Source organism: Cibotium barometz, chromosome 60 (assembly GCF_041138505.1).
Source record: "Cibotium barometz isolate CiBa-2024 chromosome 60, ASM4113850v1, whole genome shotgun sequence".
Taxonomy (NCBI): domain Eukaryota; kingdom Viridiplantae; phylum Streptophyta; class Polypodiopsida; order Cyatheales; family Cibotiaceae; genus Cibotium; species Cibotium barometz.
In genome coordinates, this window is record NC_141105.1 from 37,239,247 (window position 1) to 37,262,778 (window position 23,532).

The following is a 23,532-nucleotide window of genomic DNA, read 5'->3' on the forward strand; positions in this document are numbered from 1 at the left end:
CATCACTACAAGGGTTACTAAGGTGTCAAAGAGCCATTCTTTAGTGCTAGGTTCCTTGAAGTGTCTAAAAACGCTCTCAATGAGGACTAAGGCTACGAAGTCTCTCGTCAATCTACCTCGCCCTAACTGTAGGGCTCATGTTGAACATCGGGCCAAGTGACTCCCGGGTTATGTAAGATGTTTGTCAACTGGATCTCCCATGTAAGTGATGATGTGTGGATGCCACTTGGATGAGAGGTGTTAAAGATCATCACTTGGTCTTCCCAAGGTTTACCATAAGATCCCACTGCCCACAAAAGTATGCAATGCATCCAAGTGCCTCTCAAGTCCCTCAATTGAATCTGAAATAAGCACTATATCATCTACATATAACAAGAGGGAGGCTAACGTGCTTGCTAGAGGAGAGCTAAACAATGATGACTATATTATAACAAACATCAAGACATACTTTCAATATCTTGTCCATTGTCATAAATAAATGAAAATGATCTCCTTGCCACATCCATCCTAAGAAATATTACCCGTCGTTATATCAAATACGACATTACACTTTTCTAATCATTTATGCAAGACTTTGAAGTCTCTCTCTCTCTCTCTCTCTCTCTCTCTCTCTCTCTCTCTCTATGGACGTAATGTATTTTGAACCAAAAAGAAAAATTAATAATGTCACTGTATTTGAAATAAATCTGTCAATTAAGTCGGAGGTTTCATCAATGTAGAGCTCAAACATAGTATAGAGAGAGAGAGAGAGAGAGAGAGAGAGAGAGAGAGAGGGGGGGGGGAGAGGGGGAGAGGGGGACTAATAAAGCCAACAATACATAATTATTGCAAACATAAAAAATGTGACATGCACGTATATATGTAAAATAGAGACTTTTGAACACACCCAACACTAAAACTAAAAAGACTCTAAATAATTGTAGAAGCAACAAGCTGCGAGCACATGCACATGTTTAACATTAACAGAACGCACAAAACTTGTACCACACCATGACTTCAACACGGGCAAGTTCTCAATGATCCAACACAAACGGGGAGTGAACCCACTCTGGTCACTGAATAAGGTGAGGGTAACACCACACCTAGCATTTGCATGAATATAAACATTACTGCTTGTATTTGGTTTATGAAAGACCACTTCACTATATCAAGACCATCATTAGAGGTGTTACATTTTGGCTTCTGGAGAATCGCCTGTCTACTAGAGGGTAGCTTGCAAAGCCCACAAATAAACCGACAAGCCTTCCTACTTTATTAGCAAAAATAAGATCTTGCTCAAATGACACCTTATGGACAGAGGATGATGTTATATACATAATTGAAAAGCACACTTCAATGCTACAATGGACGACGACTTGAAAAACACCTACTAACAAGAGCTCATCAACACCATGAATGTGGTTTATTATCCAGAACACACGGAAGTATGTGAGGGAGCACTTCTACAAAAGCTTTCCATAACGTAGAATCACATAAAATCATAACTAGTGCCGTCTTGGTGCTCACCTCAATTGATCTTTCTGAAGTTGTAAACAAAAAAGAGAAGTGGATCTGTGTGATCTCACATACTTTCACTCACAAGACTTCATTAATCTCAACTCATTGGAGGTTGGATTCGGAAGCAGCTGGTGAAGGTGCCTTAGCTAATCCAATCCATACAAACACACCAACAGCAAGTACCACCCAACCAAGCAAATCGTATTTGAAATCGCTATTTTTCCCCTTCTTCTTTTGACCCTGCAAGAGTTGTGCTTAGCGTTGGTGCAAGAATTTCACAATGTCTGCTTCTCACAACTATCTATACCCTCTTAAACTCTTGCATACTCAAAACATTCTGTTTTTCAGTTTTCATACCTTGGAAGCATGTCCACCACCAGAAGCCCCTGACGGTGCCCCAAAGTTAGCTTGCTGAGCACTCAACTGTGCTTGCAGTTCTTGGTGCAAAGCTGGAGCCTGCTCAAAACCAGTCAAGTGGAAATAAAGTGCAACCTCATGTCCATGACAGTCCACTCAAAAGCTACCTCCAGCAAACATAATTCAAAATATTTTGGCGTAACTACATACCTTTTCAGACATTTCCACTGCCTTGCGATACAGTTCATTGTTGGGTTCCTGTGAGAAAAAAAAACACATGTTTATTATCAAAGGTGCATTTTTAAAAGAAGACACATTTCAGAATTACAATAGACAAACTTGTGGTAGTGCGACATCCCAAACATTCAACATTAGAATATTACAGCTCCTAAATCCGTAAATAAGCCAACAAATATTCCAGCCATTGAGCTACCTTATGCCCATTCACCCATCGAACCATGGAGAACAGCAACAGCATAGCCATAGGCCACTAGCTACATCACATCCCAGCCACCACCACCAAGTATGAAATCTAAGAGGTGAATTCTTTGTCGTTCACCGAGATTTCTACTGATCCAAAAGACACAGTTCATGGGAGGATTATCTTCCTATGTTAGAATTAGCATATAACAGTACTAAGCAGAGTACAGGGTTTAGTTCTTTCATGCTTATGTATGGTTTTCAACCTAGATCACTTGTTACAGTAGGATTCTCAGGACTTCAGCATGATGCAGCACGTAATTTTTTGTAAAATATGCAGGAAAAGTTACAAGTTGGAAAGGAATCTATTAGAAGTGCTTAAGACCGAGGCAGGTTTTATTCTAATAGACATCGTTCACCCAGAGAGTTCTCTGAAGGAACGATGGTGTATTTGCGAGTTCCGAAAGATTCCGAGACTTTACGAACAAGTCGATCTCCGAAATTATTCCCTAGATACTGTGGACCATTTCGTGTTACACGACGGATTGGTTCCGTTGCATATGAATTGGATTTGCCTTCTCATGTGAAAGTTCATCCTGTATTTCATGTCAGTAGACTTAAGAAAGTACTGGGTGGAGCAGATCAGTTAGTTACTCCTCAAGAAATTATAGATGTCGAGGACATGACATTTGTTCCGCACGAATCTGAAAGGATTCTTGGATTTCGTGAAAGAAGATTGCGTAATACGCTTATCATGGAATACAAGATCAAGTGGAAGGATCGTGTTGAGGAGGACGCTACATGGAAGACATTGACTACTCTTCAGAGAGATTACCCTGGCTGTAATATGCGGAAGCTTCGGAGAAGGATCGGTACTTCAAAACTCAGAAATCAGCACTCTTTTCGCGACGGAATTAACGCACAAACTGAAAGACGATGTGCAGAAAATAGAGAGAGAAGGGGGAGATGGAGAAGGACACAGTATTGGGTCCCAATTACCCTCTGTAGGGCCCCCACCACAGATGGTGTATTTGCTTTATTAGAATGATGTAAATCTGAAACAAATACAAAGTACTTGACCTTTTCTTGGCTAGAAAACCTGCCCTTGACCTTCAGTCCTTCACCCCTTAGCTTTAGCAATGTTCTTGGCTGTCCTGGCCCTTGGTTGCTTGGAGCTCTTGGTGAATTATGAGATGAGTGAAATGATTTATGACTTGGGTATTTATACCCTCTACTTTATGCAGTCGGCTGGCTTCAGGGAGCATCCACGACTGAGTCTAATTAATAAACGTTTTCACACTTGTTTAATTGCTGTCCAGCCTGCGCACATATTCTGGGACAGCCTCCTAACTGCTGGACACCATGCGCATGGGTGTGGGGGGCAGCCCCCACACCTGGCCGACTGGCTGGATAGGGTTTCTAACCCTGTCGGCTGCCTGTCCAGCAGCCCTAGGGCTGGCCGACAGCCCTTCCAGCCCAAGCCATGGCTGGTGGGCACAAAGTGGGCCATCCTGGCCCCTTGGGGATGGTTCTATACCTCCCCCATGCCCATTCTACAAGTGCAAATGCAAATCCTCACACTGGGGTAGCCCTATGGGCTGGCCCCATCTCTACATGCAACCTACATGCCTACAGAGGCCTGGCATCCAGTTGCAAACCAGATACACAGAACATCTGACATCATTCCAGAGGGAGACTCACAACGCGGACTGGCACTGCTTCATGTGCAGGACAATGCACACCTGACCTTGGACTCATGTGCAGGACGATGCATACCTGACCTCGGACGACTAAGATGGATCCCTGGCTGACTCGTCCCGGACTGGGCTCACATGGGACCAGTTCACCATCCCAGGTCCTGCACCTACTGTACAGAAATGTCTACGTGGCATCCAAGTGCGGGATGCACGTGACACTGGCTTTTTAGTGAGCTCAGGAGTGAGCTCTTAGAGGAAGGGGAGTATGTCATGTGCACAGTGTGTATCTACCGTGTGCTATACGCACGCAAGACTAGCTTCGAGGCTTGGGGAAGCTTGGAGCTAGGCAGGCTGATTGACGAACTGAGTTAAGGATAGACTAACGAGCGGGCACCCAAGTATGGACGGGCGAGCGCCCAAGTGTGGACGCCCAATGACCAGCCAAGAGCCTATAAAAGGGTGGCCAAGGTTAGTTATTGGGATATAGAGAGTCTCGCGAGTTTGTGAGAGCTCTATGGTCTTGGAGCCTAGATCTAGTGCAGACGTGCACCTGCTTTATGCAGCCGAGGCTGACAGCAATCTCGAGGCCCACGAGGGCAGCTTTGTGGCGGTATGGGACGTCGCGAGGAGGAGATTGGTCGGTACGTCAACCTAGTTAGCTCAGCTCGTGGCTCGGTGGGGACAGCCAAGACTGTGGGCTTGCCCACGGCTATCATGGTTGGGAGGTTGGTTTTTCTTCATCAAAGAAACCCATGTTGACGAGAGATGGTAGTCTTAGAAGGGTTGTTTGCTTAGCAAAGAAGAGGTAAAGATATGTTTGTGCAGTCGCATGAACGTAGAGAGAGAAAACAGGAAAAAGCAAGTTTGCTTTTGGTTAAACGCGAAGAAGAGCGAGAGAAGGAGAGCAAGCGTGTGAGAGGAGGCGCTGGCGGGTGTAGCGTTTGGCTCTTCTCCGAGGCTGGCAGCCGGCCAAGCGTCTGTAGGCGACCCTGCAGGCGGGCGCATGGGCTTGTGTAGCCAGGCAGAGGCCAGGCCCACGTAGGCGCCTAGGCCAGGCAGGCAGGCAGGCGCCCAGGCCCACGCTGCCATGATGCCCAGGTCCACGCCGCCTAGGTAGGCGGACAAACGCCCAGGCCTACGCCGCCATGTGGCCAGGCTGGTGCAAGTGCAGCCTGCCGTGAAGACACCAACAAGAGCGAAGGTGAAGCCGGCGGCGTTTTTTCTGATAGGACAAGGAAAAAAAAAAAGCAAAACAGCAAACGCATGCGCCAGCCCGATTTGGCGCTTTGTTTGTTTGTTTTTTTTTTTATTATTAAACTTTTTTTTTACAAAAAGTTAAGGGTCCCTAAGGTTCAACGTGTGTTTTTTTTAAGAAGCGAAGGCTTGCCGGCTACGGAAGGTACCGATGCTGATCTTTTTGACAATTTTGTGTCAAAATCAAATTTCCAAAAGTTCAAAGTAGCTCTCGAAGCTTCTTGGTCGGAACATCAGGCACAAATCGCACCCCAGATACAAGCTTTGCATAACTCCATCGCTCTATTGACCACTACCCTCTCTACTTTCTCGGGTATGGATACCTTGGCTTCTGCTTTGGGCCCCAACATTACTCCGGAACCGTTCGGGGGCGAGCAAAAGCAGCGCACCAAGGAGATCGTGGACACTTGGCTACATAAGTGGCAAGTTCACTTTCAGTTTCATCCACATGATGACAGAAAGAAGATATAGTTAGCAGCAGATCTCCTATCCGGCAAAGCTTTGCTTTGGTGGAAGGAACTCAACCCTAAGTCAATGACTTGGACACAATTCGAAGACGTCTTCAAGAAAGAATTCCTCAAGAATTCCGTCCAAGTAAATCACCTTGGGGTGCACCTGTGTTGCTTAAGAGAAAGAAGGACAATACCTGGAGAATGTATATAGATTACAAGAGATTGAACAAGCTGACCATTAAGAACTGTTATCCTCTCCTTATATCAGATGACCTGATTGACCGGTTAGCAGGAGCGAAATATTTCACGAAGATAGATTTACGTACTGGCTATCACCAGATACGTATTCATGAAAGGCATGTCGAAAGAACCGCCTTTCGGACTAGGTATGGCCATTACGAGTTTCTCGTATTATCTTTTGGGTTAACCAATGCTCCAGCCACTTTCCAGCAAATGATGAACGATCTTTTTCGTGAACATTTGGAGAAATTTGTGGTGGTGTTCCTGGATGATATTTTGATATATAGTCGTACTCTTGAGGATCATGTCACACACCTCACGATTGTCTAATCTATTTTAAGACAGAATCGACTATATACTAAGTTAAGTAAATGTGAGTTCTTTATGACCGAAATCATTTACTTGGGACACAAGATCACTAGAGATGGATTGAGCATTGATTATGACCGAGTTCAGAAGGTTTTGGACTGGCCGATACCACGAACAGTGAAACAACTTCGTTCTTTTCTCGGTTTTGTAGTCTTTCTTCGGAAATCTGTACGAGAGTACTCTCAGCTCACACTACCGATGACCGACTTATTGAAAGGTCATGAATGTAAGTCAAATTAGCCTATCACTTGGAATAACGATTTGGATATGGCCTTCAGACTTTTGAAAGATAAAGTCAAGGAAGCACCTATCTTAGCATTACCTGATCCTAGTCGGCCTTATGTTCTTGAAACTGATGCCAGTGACTATGCTATCGGGGCTGCTCTATTTCAAGATGGTAGACCAGTTGCTTTTGAAAGTAAAAAGCTAGACGACACTCAATCTCGTTGGCCAACCCTTGAGAAGAAGCTTTATGCTGTGATTCATGCTCTCAAGATTTGGAGACATTATTTATATGGCTTCAAGTTTGTGGTATTGACTGATCATCAGTCAATCAAGTATGTATGTGATGCGGATGATTTGAGAGGAAGGAAAGCTCGGTGGGTGGAGTTAATGCAAGATTTTGATTTTGAGATCCGTTATCGAAAAGGGTCCATGAATAATGTTGCAGATGCGCTTAGTCGAATTAGAGAGGTGAATTCTTTGTCGTTCACCGAGATTTCTACTGACTTATTTCAGTCATTGACAGGACTTTGCAGGACTGATAGTTATTTTGGTCCATTTTGGCAGAAGATCCCGGGCAGGAGCTCATTGACTGACCAAGACTCGATGACTGAGCAATCTACCATTCAGGCTGCAGGAGGCCAGTGGATGATTCGGAATGGTTTACTATTCCTAATGACAAAATTTGTGTACCACAGATCCCGGACTGAAACCGATCCCGTCAAGTGGGAAAGACTCCGTTGGACACCCACATGCTTAATAGCACAACTTTAAAACCACAAATTTGAAATGGACAACTTAATACAACTTGAAATTGAAATCAAATGAAATGAAAAAATGGACACCAGCACTGGGGCAGGAACGGGCCGACCCCCCCCTCAATATATGATATATTTATTGGGAGTATTTAATGAATACAATGCTCCATGGGTTCCAAGAACCAGATGATGTCCATGTACATATGAAAACAGTACCAAACAAATAGGCTCGAAGTCGAATTTCGATGTAGAAGTTCGAAGCAGAACGACCACTAGTGTGGTCCAATCTCTACGGTCCTGTGCTTTCACTGGACTCCGCGGAGAGCGCCTCACTGGTGTTCCGAGACCACGCACAAACAGGCTCTCTTGATCTCAGCACCTTTGGACCGAGGTTCTCCAATAGAGCTTGGACAACCCGGCACCGAACGGGTGTTGGCGTATAGGGAGTCGGAAATCCCTTATCAGATTTAAACACAAAATACTTTTACTTAAATCTGAAATTCACTTACTTGTGGACTGCGGACGGGATCTTCTTGTGTATATAGAGCAGAGTTACACGCCTACATCTCTCTCTCTCTTGTGCTGTTTTTCTGCCTGCGTTTTTGCTCGTGTTCCTAGATTTGGTCATCATCTCCGCTGCGTATTCTGACATGGTATCAGAGCCCTAGGCTCTAGATAGGTCTTGGGACTTGTGTGAGCAAGAGGGGGACTGTTTTTGTGGCTGATTGGCGGACTGTTCTGGGCTGATCGGGAAGAGGAGAAGCAAGAGGAAGGCGGGCTGATTTGCTGGACAGCCACTTGCAGGTATCAGTTCTTCTTTGTTCCCACCCACCCACCCTATTCAGAGTACATCCCCGTAATGGCAGATCTGTTTGAGATGGCCGAGAGACATGTGAAGATCCCGACACTCCCCACGTTCCCGGTGGACCGTCAGTTGGACGGGAGCAACTACGGCATATGGAAGGTGATGATGGAATCCGTTCTGGAGTCCTACGACCTCGCTGATTTCGTCATTGTTGGGATTCCACGGCCGGAAGTAGAGGAAGGGGAGTTACCGTCAACTCGAAAGGACCGGGAGGCCCAGACGCAGATGTGGGATCGCGTCAACGCCAGGGTCCGTTCGTTTATTTTCCTCAACTGCACACCACAGGTAATCAATCATGTAAAGCACATGACGCTGGCCAGAGGTATATGGCAGCATTTGGCCTCACTTTACAACAGGGTATCGCCCATGAAGAGGATTTCCTTGGAAGTACACATGCGGGTTATGAGCCCTACAAAGTCGTCGACGATGCGGGAGCATATTAACAAGTTGCAGGCTCTTCAGCAGGAAGTTCTTCAGGGTGGGAAGGAGATATCGTCAGAGGACATGGCCATCACGTTGCTGTCACATTTGCCCTCTTCGTACTCAGCATTTTACTCCTCTTTGATTACCAGTGGCAGGCTCAGCACCATCACGTGGGAGGAGCTTGTGCCCATGGTCCTGGACCAGGAGGAACGATTCACGAACCCTCCTCAGGGTGGAGGTTCGGAGGCCTTTACTGGCCAACGGTCGAAAGGCCGTAACTCGAGCAAAGGGAAGGCTTCATCGGAGAAGTCTTCTGAGAAGAAGTCCGACGCTGACCGTGAGAAACTGAAGGCAGAGAGGACCTGTAATGATTGTGGCGAGAAAGGCCACTACTGGAGGCAGTGTCCCAAGCGGAAGACCGAGAAGGGTGAAGACTCCTCAGCAATCATGAAGACTCCGGCTTTTGTGCACCTGGAGGTGATGGACACCGATGCTTCATTTTCTTTAGGCAGGGAGGAGATTGGAGGACTCTCCGCAACGGACACTCGGGAGTGGATTCTCAATAGTGGTGCTTCCAGGCACATGACTCCTTCCCGTTCCGGTTTACAGGATCTCTGCAGGCTTTCTGGTCATATTCTTACTGGGGATACGTCCACTATCCCAGTTCACAGTGAGGGCAGGATGGAGATAGTTCCCGATGGCAGAGGGGGAAAGCATTCCTCCCAGGTGTTGTATGTTCCGACACTTGGTTTTCATCTGTTGTCAGTGCATCAGGTGGCGTATGGGTGGAGTTTGATGAGCATTTTGTTGCTCTCCGGGACAAAGCAACAGGCCAAGTGGTTTGGGAAGGCGGAGTGGAGAATGGAGTTTACAGGCTTTCAGCACTCTCTCTCCCAGGTCCTCAGGATTGTGATGAGTGGCAGTCTGGTAATGGCTACTCAAGTGTGGATACGCTGCAGGTGCGGGCTTTCTGAGACCAGGTGGTGGATAGCTTGCCAGTTGATGGCAGCAGTTGGCAGGAACTTTCCAGTACTGATGTTGGTAGTTCTTGTGTTCGTGAGTCAGAGGAAGCTGAACAGGTCACTTATGCTCTGATGTCTCGTCGTGTTCGGAACATAGAACTTCCAGTAGTTGAGGATGTTCTTCCCACAGGGACCTTTCGGAAAGCCAGGGAGGTGGCAGGTGCTTACTTGCAGAAGGAGGTGGTTTCTCCAGGCTTTGTGGTTCCGGATTCAGAGGGGGTGGTTGACAGGTTTTATCAGGTTTCCAGGACTTGCTTGTGCACCGTAACAGGTGTTGATCCTTGTGAGCAGTGTGATGTCTCTATGACTCAGAAGCTGTATGGTTCATTGATCTGGTTGATGGACACCAGATTGGACGGGAGCTTCCTGTTGAGGCGGTTGAGCTCATGGTTGTAGATGTCTCTTTGGGAGGCAGGATTGCGATTCCTGTGGTTTCTGCGGCATGCGAAGGATCATGGACTCTTGTACACAGGAGGGGGATTGTTGGATGGAGTCCGACTCCGCGGTTGGAGTGACTCGGTTTGGGGAGGAGATCCGGACACGAGGAGATCTACTTATGGCCCAGGAGCAGTTTTACGGAGCAGGAGGAGGTTACATTGCAGGTTTGGGCTTCCACTGGAGGAACCCATGGTCATCCAGAGGCACTTTGTTCGTGAACAGATCGTTGCTGATGAAATCTTGCTGAAGTTCTGTTCGACGGAGGACAGTACGGTGAACCTCTTCACGAAGTCGCTCTCTCAGGCTTTGCTCAGGCGGCACCCCAGCTCCCAGTGGTTGGTTACACAGCCAGGAGCTGAGAGGGGGTGTTAGAAGTCATCTCCTGTCTAGATTTATACACAAGGGCCTTTGTTGTGGGTGTGCCCGCCCTTATGAGGTGTTTTATCATTTTTCCCCACTCTCCGCATTTTTTCCCCTATTTTTCCCATTTTTTCGAGGGCTGCCAGAGGGTGCCAAGGGCAGTACAGTGCTGGCCGACTGGGTGTTTATCAGTCGTGGGCACTCTTGCTGCTGGCCGACTGTTTTTGATCAGTCGTGGGCACCAGTTTGCTGGCCGACTGCATTTATGCAGTCGTGGGACCTCTTTACTCAGTTGTGGGCACTTTAGTGCTGGCCGACTGCCCTTCCAGGGAGGTATATATAGGTCCTCAGCCCCCATACCTTATTTGTATCATTCCTCGGGATCTTCTTGTGTATATAGAGCAGAGTTACACGCCTACATCTCTCTCTCTCTTGTGCTGTTTTTCTGCCTGCGTTTTTGCTCGTGTTCCAGATGTGGTCATCATCTCCGCTGCGTATTCTGACAGGTACAGCCGCCTGTAGAAGAGCTGGTGCAGGGAGCAGCAACATAAACAGCCGCCTGTAGAAGAGCTGGCTGGAAAACTGGCGCACAGCCACCCAAAGAAAGGTTGCCTGGCTGCTGTACACAGGCGCAGCCCACCTGTAAGAGGGTAGAAGCAGCCGCCTGTAGGAAGTAGAAACAGCCGCCTGTAGGGAGGTGAAAGCCACCACCTGCAGTCAGCGCTAGCCGCCTGTAGAAGAGGAGGCGCAGCCAGCAGCAGAGGAAACACAAGCAGTCGCCTTCACGAAAACGTGCGCCAGAGAGAGGGAGAGTCGCCGGTTGTCTCACGTAAGGTGGAAGCGATTCATGCCCACGCTTGAAGGAGAGAGTCTTTTTATAAAAATTAAGGTGTAGTTTACTCTACGCTTGCATGTGGGTGGGGAGTATGGGTAGGTGACCATGCCCACCCCCACACTCACTTAAGTGGGGCTCCCCACCTTGTCCCCTAAGTGGGTGCCCACATTTAAGTGAATGTGAACACTTAACCTTATAAAACTAAAGGTTAGAAATAAAATAATAAAAACAACATGTGCAACATACTTACCACCTGTTCACATGCACCAAAACTCGTCAGAATACAGAGCAGACTTCACGACTCACTGGCAGGCGCCCCCGCTCAGTAAGTAACACGTCAAGCAGGCAAACACACAAATAAATGTCATGCGAAAACAGTTTCAAACATGCAAAATATGTGTGCATGTGCAAATAGTAACATGGACATATCTCCCGTTCATGGAACAAGTACAAAATATCTGTCAGCAGAAAACTGGCATGACATAAAAACATAAAAACCTGGTCTTCCTATGGAGTGACAGTCCCATAGGTAAGACACAGTTTCAGGCACGAGTCTCCCTATGGTGTGACAGTCCCATAGGCAAAACACGGCACGAATACTGGCTCTTCCATGGCGTGACAATCCCATGGGTCGAACACAGTCCAGGCCATACACAGGTGGCACTAGTCTGGCTCCCGTCCATACAACACCATCCTGCTAACACACGGGTGGCACCAGTCTGGCTCCCGTCCATGTCAGCAAAATACTGGCCTCTTTACACGAGACACCGGCCTGGCCTCAAGTGAACGAGACGCAAAAACTGGAGATGGACCAAATGGTCGGCCAATTGGTGACATCCCCCCGGGCTTCTAAAGAGTTGACCTCAACTGAAAAGCCTCAAGATATGCCTGCAACAATTGCGGATAATCTGCAAAATAATCCTCATTTACCCACTTGGCATCAATAGGCAAATAATTCTTAAACTTCACAAGGTATCTCCTGGAAAGCTTTCCTGCAGGTAGCTTTCTCTCCTTGTGAAAAACAATCTGTTCTGGCTGGAGGATTTCCTCAAGCTCTTCAATCTCTGGTAGATCTTCTGTGACAGGCTCTTCAGGATCTGGCCCCACATATTTCCGAAATAGACTCAAATGAAAAGCATTGTGAATCTTCCAATGACTAGGTAGAGCAAGCCTGTAGGACACTTCATTGATCTTCTGAATCACCTTGAAGGGTCCATAATAGCGAGGAGAAAGCTTAGGATATGATCCTTCTCGTCCTGGCCTCTTCCGAAGCCGAGCCTTCTCAAATTTCAGCAATACTAAATCACCTTCTTTGACTTCCATGTCCCTTCTATGCTTGTCAGTAGCCATTTTATGCTTATCCTGAGATCTTGCAATGGCTGTCCGTACCTGACCAAAGGCAACATCCAAGTCACGAACATATTCATCAGCTGCAAAAATCTCATCCTTTGTACGAAGGATGGGTGGCAAGACCACTCTGCCATAAATAATCTCAAACGGAGCCTTTCCCGTGGAAGCATGGATCGTATTGTTGTAGGCAAACTCAACAAGTGGAAGATACTTCTCCCATGCAGTCTTTTGATCTGCCACATAACATTTCAATAAATCCAACACAGCTGAATTTGCAGCTTCACTTTGGCCATCCGTTTGGGGATGATAAGCTGATGAAAACTCAAGCTTAGTACCCATATTATCAAACAAAGCCCTCCAAAATAGGCTTGTAGTCCTGGGATCCCTATCCCCAACAATGGATTTAGGTATACCATGATGCTTGAAAATATTAGCAAGAAAAAGCTTTACCATATGATCAGCTTTAATGGTTTTCTTGACGGGCAAGAAGTGAGCTTGCTTGCTAAACCTGTCCACAATAGTCCAAATAGCATCATTCCCATGCTGGGATCTAGGCAAATCCATAATAAAATCCATCGTGATACTTTCCCAAGGTTGCGAGGGAATAGGCAATGGCTGAAGCAAACCTGGAGGCTTTTGCCTGTCAAATTTCACCTTTTGGCAAGTAATACATGCACGCACATAAGCCTCAATGTCTTTACGCATGCTCGGCCAAAAGAAATACCTCTGAATCATACGAGTAGTAGGCATAATACCTCTATGACCAGCATAAGGTGGAGCGTGACATTCGTCCATAACCTTTGGACGCAAATCCTTTACCACACATAGGCAATTATCCTTCATGAGATAACCCTCGTTGATAACATAAGAGGCATGTGAATGACCAACCATCAAATCAGTCCATATATGGCAAAAATCAGCATCCAAATGATACAAATCTCTCATAGCAGATAAGTCTCCATGAGAGGCCACTGAGACTGCAGCAACATAAGGCCTCCTAGATAGTGCATCGGCCACCACATTTTTCTTTCCTGGGGTATGCACAATCTGAAAATGAAACATGGAAAGAAAGTTTGCCATTCTCATCTGCTTCTCTGAAAGCTTGGTTTGAGATAGAAAGTATCTCAAGCTCTGATGATCTATCTTGACTACAAATTCAGCCCCAAGAAGGTAATGTTTCCATATCTTTAAGGCGTGAATTACAACCAAGAGCTCTTTCTCATAGATATCCATATGAAGCTCAGCATCATGCAAACGACGGCTCTCGTATGCAACTGCATGCCCTTCTTGATTTAGGACAGCTCCTATGCAATCACCACAAGCATCACATTCAACCACGAATGACTTGTGCAAGTCAGGAACAACCAATACTGGACCACATATGATCGCATGCTTGAGCTGCAAGAAAGCATCCTGTTCCTTTGAAGTCCATTTGAAAGCAGTTTTCTTCTTCGTGAGATCATGTAGAGGAGTGGCAATCATAGCAAAATGCCTTATGAAACGCCTGTAGTACGAACATAATCCCAGAAAACTACGTACTTGATGTACGTTTTGCAATTCGGGCCAATTCCGAATAGTCTCTAGCTTTGTAGGATCCATTGTAACTCCATCCTTGGATACAATATGACCCAGATAATGAATCTCTGAAAGGAAAAACTCACTTTTCTTGGCATTGACGAAAAATTTATGCTTCTGCAACTCTTCGAACACTGTAACCAAATGAGTTCTGTATTCCTGTTCATTCTTGGAGAAAACCAAGATATCATCAAAGAAGACTCCTGTAAACTTGCGATGGGGTCGGAATATCCTATCCATCATACGATTAAAAGTAGCAGGAGCATTGGTGAGACCAAAAGGCATTACCAAGAATTCATATAATCCGAAGGCTGTCCTGAATGCAGTCTTATGGACATCTTGTGGCACTACGCGTATCTGGTGATAGCCACTCTTCAAAACAAGTCTGCTAAAGCAAGCTGAGCCATCAAGCTTATCCAAGATATCATCAATACGTGGAATAGGAAATCTATTCTTGAAGGTAAGCTTGTTCAAAGCTCTATAGTCTACACACATACGGAATGATCCGTCCTTCTTTTGAACAAGAAGCACAGGAGAGCAGTAAGGTGAGGAACTGGGCTGAACCAAACCTTTCTCTAAAAGCTCGTTTACCTGCTTCATTATTTCTTCTTGTTGTGCAGCACTCACTCGATATGCGGGTTTGTTAGGTGGAGAACTACCTGGCACAAGATCTATGCAGTGATCTTCGGGCCTTTGGAGAGATAATTCACCTGGCAACGAGTCAGCAAAACAGTATTTGAATGCATTAAGAAAATTCAGCCTATCATTAGACATAGCATCCACATTTTGATAATTTGGCACAAGACTATCACGCACAAAAACCAAGTACGCTGAAAGACTCTTTTTCATTGTTGTATTAATTTGGATGTGTGATACAAGTGGGATGGAATCTCCTTCTTTGCCAGCATCAATAAAATGCATGCGGCCTTTATGTATAAAAGAAATCATATTAGACTTGTAGTCTTTGCAGGGCTCAAGCCTATGGTGCCACGGCTTGCCCAACAATACATCACATCCATTCAGTGGAGCAACTAAGAAATGCTCATTATCAAGGTAGCCCTGGATATGGATGCGCAACTTCCCTATCAAAGGAGTAACCTGCACCTCTTTACCAATAAATGCAGCTTCGGCTTCAATCTGAGGTCCCATGTGTTCAACCTCAATACCCAATGCAGTTGCCATTTGCATAGAGATGAAATTGTCAGTTGCACAGTCATCAAACATGAAGAGTGCGGGCTGATCCTTGATTTGCCCCCAAGCCTTGCAAACCATACGCTCTTTTGCATCATGACCTGTATTTCCTTGCACATCAGGAACTGCATGTACATTAGCTTTGGTGTGCTTGTCCTCGTGCTTTGGTTTGCGATCTGGGCATTGTCGAAAAATGTGGTCTTTGCTACCACAAGAAAAGCATTTTCCATCCTTGGCATATTGCTCTCTTTGCTCCGGGGTTAAGCCGAATTTGTTCTTCCTTGAGCCCTGTTCTTTAGATGTGTGAACTACGTAGTACTTGCTGTCCATTGGACCAAATATCAATGGCCCAACTACAGATAGTCTCCAACTACCATCAAATATTACATGAATGTTTCTCACAGCCATAATCTTGGACCAACTACAGGCAATCTCCAACATAGCACCGTCCAATGCACCAACTATGTACAATCTCTAGCATTGTCGCCCAATATTTTATGAGTGTCTCTCATAGCATAATCTCGAGATCTCTGTCAAGCTCGTGACACGTATGATGTTTGATAGATGGGTTTTCATAGTCAAAAACCACCACGTCACTTTTGTTTGAGTGCTCCCACAAATAGTAGCCAAACCATAGACAATATATTTTGAGGCAGCCAAAGTATGGAAGTCAAGTCAGTAAAACCTCGAGTAAGAACTATCAAAGCACTTGAACAATAACAGGGAAACACTCAGCTCAATCCAAGAATAACAAGATTGGCAAATCTTGAAGTGTGGGCTTAGATTGATGGGGTTAGAAAATTTGTATTGCACCTAGCCAGTACTTGCCAAAGGTGTCAGACAGACAGCAGGGGTAATTGTGGCACATGCTGTTGTATGTCACAAGCAGATATGGCTGCAGCACGGAAAACACCCTACACCTTATGGCATGCAGGATGGTGATGCCCGCATTGCAAGAAAGAGAAGGGTGCCCGGGAGGGGAGGGGAGGGGAGGGGGGAAGGGGGCACACTCCCTACGCCTGTGGTGGACCCCGACCCAACCCCCCTTCCCCTTGTCATGGGACCCCAACGCAACATCTTGCACAGCTTAGGCACGAAACTGATTAATAGACAGACTTCCATACAACGTGACTACGAGTAAGAGTATTGACCAAGGCTGTCAAAATAAAAAAGAACTGAAACGGATATACCTCAGCAGGCTATTCATCCACAAGAAAGAAATGAGAGAATTTAGAGAAACCCAAAAAGATAAGAGTATGGTCAACATATAAGACTTACCACTTCCAATGCTTCCTGAAAACACTCCGATGCCTTCTGAAAATGCTCCTTAGCCTGATCTCCTTCTGTTATGAGAAATCCATGTGTTGTATGAGCGTTTCCCAAACACCACAATGTCTCAGACTTCAAAGGATTGATTCTTCGAGCCTCTTCTAGCTTGGACACGGCATCTTCACAACATAGCCAAATGTAATAATCAAACAAATTTGTCAATTTGCCTTGGTGGGAAAAAAAAACAGCGTTATACAACATAATCTACAGGATTAATTTCACAAAAGGCTAATGTACATTGTTATGTGTCTTTATTTTATATTTTAAAGGGCACTCTGTATATAGAAATTTTTGGGGTGCCTGATTTAATGCCACAAATGGCTAATGTATAACCTATTTACAGATTTTTTGGTTGAAACCTGTGTGTGAGTTTTTTTATTTTTTGAGAGTTCCTCCACTCTGGTACGGTCCAAACTTGGAATGCACGTCCGCCGTCCCAGTTCTTAGCACTAGAGTGAGAGATCGCTTGCCATATGTAGAAAATTTAAGTGGCACAAAGGCGTGGATATTTGAAAACTGCTAAGGATTCTACCTTTCACCATGTCCACGGAGACCTGGCCCTGCTGAAACTGGGCCAGCTCTAACAAAGCTCCCCCCCATCTTGTCAAGTTCTGGAAAAAAACACACATCAGCACAAAGTCGCATGTTAAGAACCCTGTTTTGTCATAAAAAGCACAACGTTGTATGTACTTTTCCAGCAAAATAAACCCTATTTTACCATACAAAGCCTATTTTCCTCTGCCAAGTCTAGAAAAGACAAACAAGCAAAAAACCTTCCTCTTAAGCGGTCTTGGAGTAGAGGCACTTACATCAGAGTCCTCGGGGGCACGCAGGTAGGTCTCGGCTGCCTTGTCGCGAGCAGTTTCGAAGAAAAGAAGCCTCTCGTACTCCTCTGAAGGCAAAGACAAGGCGTCCATGGTCCCTTGAATTGAAGCGCCTCGCCGCAAATGTGATCACTGCCGCGTCTGCATAAAGAATGCAGCCCTTCATGCGCCATCCGACGTGGATGCCACATCATCATGGGAACTTTATGTTGTATGTGGTGGCTTCACAACTGGTTGGTCATGGATAGGAAGCTCTTATGAGGTAGTAGTGGAGGTGACACGTAGTGAGCGAAGTGGGAGAGTGGGTGATTTAATTTTACACGTGTGAGGACGCATGTCCATGTACATCAAAGGGACATCCAATCGCTTATGTATGCATGCATGCACGCTTGAGATGGGTGATTCGTGGCTGCAAGAGGTGGAGGAGCATGGTGGGGACTGGGGGGATTGGGAGCTTGAGGAAACGTAGGAGATGAAGTGGCCCCGCGACGAAGAAGGTGGTGAGAGGGAGAGGAAGAAAAATGTTCCTGATTGGATTAATGTGAGGCTTAATACGCATGCTCAGAGCCAAGGAAGGAAGGTATGCATGAAGGTGAATCCTGAGTTGATCAAGAATCAGATTGGGCTGTTTTCTCTGTGTAGTGTGATCATTTTCTGTCTAGGTAAACTCCTTGCTAAGGCAGAGGTTGGTAAGTGGTTATAGGAGGATGTTTTGCATGATAGAGTGGTTTCTAATGTGTTTTATCCAGGTAAGGGCTTCTTCAATGTTTTGTTCATTAAGGGGCAATTTGTTTCAAAACCGTTTACGAAAGCTCCACTTTTCATGGGCCATAGGCTAGTGCATGTGTTTCCCTTCGATCCCCTGTTTGACGATGTGAATAGGACCCTTCAGGAGGCTTGCCCAGTGTGGGTTGAATTTTTTGGACTCCCTCCTTGGCTTAGACCTGCATTACAGGATGTTGCTGGTGCTTTGAGTCTTATGTTACATCCAGTGATGATGTGGGGGGTCGACATGCCAATAGTGTCTGTATTTCATGGAATACTACGATTGAAATCCTTAAATTCATAGAGGTTGATTTAGGTGAACTAGGAAAATTGGAATTAGGTCTGTTTGGCCCCTTCCCTAGGGCATGTTTCAAGTGCGAGGGATTGGAATTAGGGGAGATAGGGGGAGAAAATAGTGGTAAAGGAAGTTGAACCTATCTCAAGTCAAGTGAAAGACGGGAGAGGGAAAGAGAAAGTCCTTGAGGGAGAGAAGGGGCAATCGGGAGGGGACTAGATTAAGGCAAAAGGGAAACTCAATCTCTGGCAAACCAAGGATGAGGCAAGAAAATTTGTGAGCCAATCAGGGAGGGACGGGAAGGGGGGTAAATCTTAGGGTAATTGGAGCCCATTGTTATATTCAAATCCTTATAGCCCTTTAAGAGAGGAAGATAGTGGAACTTCTTCTATTTAGAGGTTCAATTGGCAAGTAGATAAAGCTTTGAAGGGGACAAAGAGAGAGGGAGATATATAAAGCTTTGAAGGGGACAAAGAGAGAGGGAGATATATAAAGGGAAAGGGAGGAAGTTGAGATGGTGCCTGAAACTAGTTTGACATGGTTCAGTCTAGGGATATTTTGAGCTATACATGGAACGTTAAAAGGTATTAAAGATAAGAAGAAGAGTGCTTCTTTTGGGGGCTTAGTTGAAGAGTGGGGGTTATCTATTTTAGCTATTCATGAGCATAATCTTTTTGGGGCTAAAGTCTTGAGGAGAGATAAATTTAAGGATTGGATGGTAATGTATGGGCTAAAGTCTTGAGGAGAGATAGATTTAAGGACTAGATGGTAATGTATGGGGGATGAAGTCTGGATATAGTGGAGTGATGTTTGTTATCAGGAGTGATATGAATCCTAATGTTATAGTTAACCATCCCAATGGGAGGATTTTGGTAGTGGAAATTTTGATCAATGGGAAGAAAGTCTGATTAGTTAATATATATAGAGCTCATAATTATAAAATTAGGAGTGAAATGTGGGAGTGGATTCATAATATAAATATTTAGGATCATTGCATCATTTTGGGAGACTTTAATATGGTTGAGAGACATGTAGATAGGCACGGGGGAGCACCATTTTGATGGGTCATGATGAGAAAGGCAAATGGGATGAGCTGAGAGGGAAAATGGGGCTGGTGGATGGGTGGACTTTAGGGGATTGGAGAGATACTCCTAGGCATACATATGTTAGCCTACAATATATAAGTTCGTCTTCCAGGATTGATAGACTCTTCTTCAGCCAGCAAGCTTCATGGATTCCACATACTCTAAGGGTCTCAGTTGACTCCAGCTTAGTCATCTCTGTTCACATGCCTCTAAAGTGGAGTTGGCATTCAGTTGATTGGGAGGATTCTGAATTGAATCAGTTTCCAACTAGGAAACTGAGAGTTAATAACCTTTTGCTTAAAGATAACCTATTTGTTGGCTACACTAAACAAGCCATTGACAAATTAAAAACAAGAGGAATGATTGTATGATCATGGAGAATTTTTGCTAATGAGATGTAAGGGATCATTAGGGCTGTGGGGAAGTTGAGAGCTAAAGAGAGAAGGCAAGAAAGGAAGAATTGGACCAAACAATTAGAATGTATTCAAAAGAAGAGACAAGTAGACAGACTCATTGAGGATGAAGTCAATCAATATTTTAGGTGTCAATTTGTCTTGAAACATGAGGACGATGAGTGTGCTAGAAAGGAAGAGAGTTGGATAAAATGGAAAACCTTTAACAATAGAAGAAAACCTAAGAGATTTCTATTTAAACTTGGTGGGGGGAAAGATAGTAGAGAAGTTATGGGCAATATCTTAGATGAGAGAGGGCAATAGATGGAGGGCATTGGGCAAATTGCAAAGAAATGGGTAGAATATCTTGGCTCTACTCTTAGTCTTAAAGAAGATTGTTCTCATAAAAGGTTTCATGTTGCGTCGTAGGAGATGTAGGATCCATAGTATCTTCAAGTTTACCTTTGTCTTTTGGAGTAGAGGACTTCCAAGATCCCATAGGGAGAGGAGGGTAGGAAAACACAAGGGAAGAAGTGTCGTACCTCCAAAAATGCAGCCAATAGATGGGCTGTCCACCAAGGAAGTATCTCCAAAATATGCACAAAGCTAGTGTGAAAACGCAACCCCAAAACGCAGCCGATATATGAACCAATAGACTCCGTAGAAACCACCAAAAGAGGGCTGAGAATGTAGCCTTAGGTAGAAGGAGTATGGAGGAGTTGATTGTCCACAAAAATGCAAACACGAAGTGTGTAGGAAAGTGGAATTTTCAGCCGGTAGAAAGGTGTAGAAAAGAGGATGAATATGTACCTCAAAACACCATGAAGAGGGCTGAAGTTGATGTTGAAAACGCGGCCAAGAAATGGCTACAAATCTCTCCACAAGAAGCCTCCAAAAAAATGCTACCGCATGTAGGGAAAAACTAGTTGGCAATGTTTTCACCGCAAGTAGAGTTGTAGGACTAGGATTGAAGAGCTATAAAAACACACTTGTAGAGGATGGTAAGGGGCTGGTTTGAAGCCTTTTGCATCATTAAAGAGGAAGAAGGATAAGGAGGCTCTAGAGGTAGAGAGGAAGAAGGATAAGGAGGCTCTATGTACGCCACCAACTTGCTTTGATACCATATGAGAAAGAAGAGATGAGAGAAGAGACAATGTACTCAAGAACTCATCAATGAACCACTAGCCAACTTGATTAGAAATGAACTACAATGCCTCATATATATAGGCACAAGATGAACGGATCTCTAGAAAAGTTCCTCCACCCTTTTCTCCACCCAAAAATGTGTAAATAGGAAAAAATGGAAATGATGCCTAGAGGCTAAAGAGTGTGCCACTAGCGTGGGAGATGACACCTATCCAACAGGGGAGAGACATTGCTCTAAAAACCCATCAGAAATGTGTCATGCTACAGCTTGATCTGGAGAGAAAGCCTATGATAGAGTTCATTGGTCCTTTGTGGCAAGAGTAATGGAAAAACTTGGGTTTGGATCCAAAGTGGCTACTTGCATTTACACTCTTACTTGGGGAAGTCAGTCTAATGTCTTGCTGAATAGTAAAGAGATTGGAGGATTTGCTATTAATAGGTCTGTGAGATAAGGCTGTCTTCTTGCCCCCCTTTTGTTTGCTATTGCAATTCTAGATCAAGGTGTAATATTCAAAAATCCAACATTATAAGCCTCTCTGAAGACAATGACTGATTTGGAAAGGTGGGGGTGTGAGGTTGTTAAAAAAGGGCATATTGTTAGACATGTGGGGGTCCTATTTGGGGTTGATGTCACAAATAAACAACTGGTGGATTGGGCCTTAGACAGATTTACTAGAAAGTTAAAGAAATGGGAAGGGGTCAGAATTCCTTTTCATGAGACAGAATTGTTGTTTATAACATTGTGTTGAGTTTGGAAAATGCCACTTGAAGAGAATACTGGGTCCTATAAGAGATTTTTTGTGGAGAAATGGTAAAGGTACTAGGAAAGCTCCAGCTTGGTTGGCCTGGGATAAGTTGTATGTACCAAAGAGTGAAGGGGGGATTGGTATTGTGCATCTACCTACTCAAACTTCAGCAAGGATTAACCTGCTTCTTCCCAAACACTATGTTAAGAAGAAATATGGACAGTAATGGTAAGTGAGTTAGTGGAGGCCTCCTTGGTTCACTAAAAAAGGAGTTGGCAGGGATTGGGGTGGAAGAACAAATTGTTCTCTTATGCCCCTTTGAAAGTGATAGGCTCTCCTTTTTCGCAAGAGGTTGTGTAACAATTGGAAGGAAGCTTTGAGCTTAATGTATTGGGATGGGGTATGTAGGGTCTCAGGGAACTCAATGCTCAGTTTGGGCTTATGGTGGTCTCATAAATTCAATCCACCATTAGGCCTTCTAGACACTTACTCTGCAAGGAAACTGAACAATAGAGGGTTTAAGAGACTGATTGACTACTGCTGGGATGGGACAGTTGTTGGGTTGAAAGAGCTTGATCATCTGCAACAACTGGAATTTGATTTGTCTACAAGGGAAAGGGACCTAACAAGATAGGTGCTGATGCATATCCAAGTGGGGTGGTTTTCTATTACCTTTGATGAGTCTTGTTGGATTAAAGTCTAGGCTTGGTTTAATGGGGTTAAACTGGTAAAAGGCACAACCAAGGTGCTGTATGTAGAACTAAGAAAAGGGGAAATAAATGTGGAATACAACAATAAGATTTGGAAGGTCAGTTGGAGCCCTGGTTGTTGGAAAAAGAAATGGAAGGAACTATGGGAGTGTCATATTCCAATTAAATTTCAGGTGTTCCTTTGGAGAGTATGCATGTGGGCCTTGCCTATTCGAGTGAAGCTAGTGTAGGAAAAATTTACCAATGGGTGCTGCCCCAAATATAGGACTGCTTTTTAGAGGATGGTAAACATGCTTTCTGGAACTGCGTAGCTATTAGAGGAGCATGGGGAAAAATAGCTAAGTGGGCTAAGCTTAGTATGGGGATTTAGACTCGGTGGGGGGATTGGATCTTTGGTAAATGGTCCTCTAATGGAGAGATGTACTATTCAATATTATCAAGAACATGCTGCCTATGGGAAATATGGATCTCTAGGAACTGTATTGTGTTTTAGAATGCTTTATCTATTGGATTAGGTGTGACAAAAGTGATGCATAAGTGTGTGTACATGTGCTGGTCTATGGTATGTGTGAACAAGCTAGATACTAATGGAATGGATCTGATGATACAAAGACTGCAGCATGGCATCACTTGATTGTTGTATCGCTTGGGGCCCCTTATGCATACCAGGGAAACCTAACTTATGTTTAAAATGATGTAGGTTTGCTTGGATGTGAAGTGTAAGCAAGTTAAGTTTGGTCCCAAAACCAAGAGGTGGTATCTTAAGGAGAAGTAGGTGGATCACACATTTGTGGCCTTCATAGAGAACCCTGTAGAGGGACAAGGCTTACAGTCAGAATATGGTCTAGAAAAGGGTATGTGTTGGAGAAACAAACTCCCAAAGGGTGTACCACTGAAGCTATGATGGAGGCTTGT

General features: G+C 44.8%; 1 protein-coding gene across 1 annotated transcript; it reads right to left on the reverse strand.

Annotated features, from left to right (window-relative positions):
* Positions 1-1,380: 1,380 nt before the first annotated feature.
* On the reverse strand, positions 1,381-17,630 carry LOC147605316 (mitochondrial import receptor subunit TOM20-like). Its single transcript, XM_086794051.1, has 6 exons — positions 17,464-17,630; positions 17,187-17,265; positions 16,604-16,773; positions 2,065-2,112; positions 1,855-1,953; positions 1,381-1,737 (listed from the first exon to the last, which is right to left on the reverse strand). Exons 1-6 carry the CDS (start codon positions 17,569-17,571, stop codon positions 1,600-1,602), a joined length of 642 nt encoding a protein of 213 aa, XP_086650177.1. The 5' UTR covers positions 17,572-17,630; the 3' UTR covers positions 1,381-1,599.
* Between the last annotated feature and the right edge of the window lie 5,902 nt (positions 17,631-23,532).

What these genes read in the sequence shown, in the direction of transcription:
- LOC147605316 (XM_086794051.1), bottom strand. Translation starts at nt 17,571, where the DNA reads ATGGACGCCTTGTCTTTGCCTTCAGAGGAGTACGAGAGGCTTCTTTTC. An exon ending in GTGCCCCCGAGGACTCTGAT is followed by an intron (nt 17,266 to 17,463) that starts GTAAGTGCCTCT and finishes GTTTTTTTCCAG; the next exon opens with AACTTGACAAGATGGGGGGG. An exon ending in TTCAGGAAGCATTGGAAGTG is followed by an intron (nt 2,113 to 16,603) that starts GTAAGTCTTATA and finishes TTTTTCTCACAG; the next exon opens with GAACCCAACAATGAACTGTA.